Source organism: Eimeria mitis, genomic scaffold, assembly GCF_000499745.2.
Source record: "Eimeria mitis Houghton genomic scaffold, Emh_scaff3846, whole genome shotgun sequence".
Classification (NCBI taxonomy): Eukaryota; Apicomplexa; class Conoidasida; order Eucoccidiorida; family Eimeriidae; genus Eimeria; species Eimeria mitis.
The window spans coordinates 2,998-3,491 of NW_013572180.1; the positions used below are offsets into that span (position 1 = coordinate 2,998).

General features: G+C 58.9%; 1 protein-coding gene across 1 annotated transcript in view; it reads right to left on the bottom strand.

The window, feature by feature from the left end:
• The window catches only part of EMH_0070150 (uncharacterized protein), a gene marked incomplete at both ends in the record, with an annotated part of 2,585 nt that overhangs the window by 869 nt on the left and 1,222 nt on the right, over positions 1-494 (bottom strand). The window contains one exon of the mRNA XM_013498944.1: positions 235-400. Within this exon, the coding sequence (XP_013354398.1) occupies positions 235-400 (166 nt within the window). The remainder of the gene's footprint in view (positions 1-234; positions 401-494) is intronic.

The window sequence follows — 494 nt, forward strand, 5'->3', positions numbered from 1 at the left end:
CTGCTGCTGCAGGCAACAGCAGCAGCAGCAGCTGTTGCTGCAGCAGCAGCAGCTGGAGAGACAAGAGCAGCAATGGTAATATAGCAGCAGCAGCAGCAGCAACAGCACCGGCAGAAACAGCAGCAGCAGCAAAATGCAAAAACCGAAGAGGAAGTGATAGCTTCAAGCGCAGCAGCAGCAGCAGCAGCAGCAACAGCAGCAGCAGCAGCAGCAGCAGCATTGTCTGCGCATTACCTTTTGTAAGTGCTGCTGCTGTTGTGGTGGGGTGCAGCAGCAGCATCTGCTGCAGGGCGGCCTGTACAATCTGCTGCAGCCTAGCAGCAGCAGCAGCAGCTTCCTGCTGCATCTGCTGTTGCTGCTGCAGCAGCAGGAGCTGCTGCTGCTGCTGCTGCTGCTGCTGCTGCAGCAGGGGTACGGGAACACTGCAGCAGCAGGAGCAGCAGATGTACTGCGCTGCTGCAGCAGCAGGCACACCGGCACTGCTGCTTTTGGGT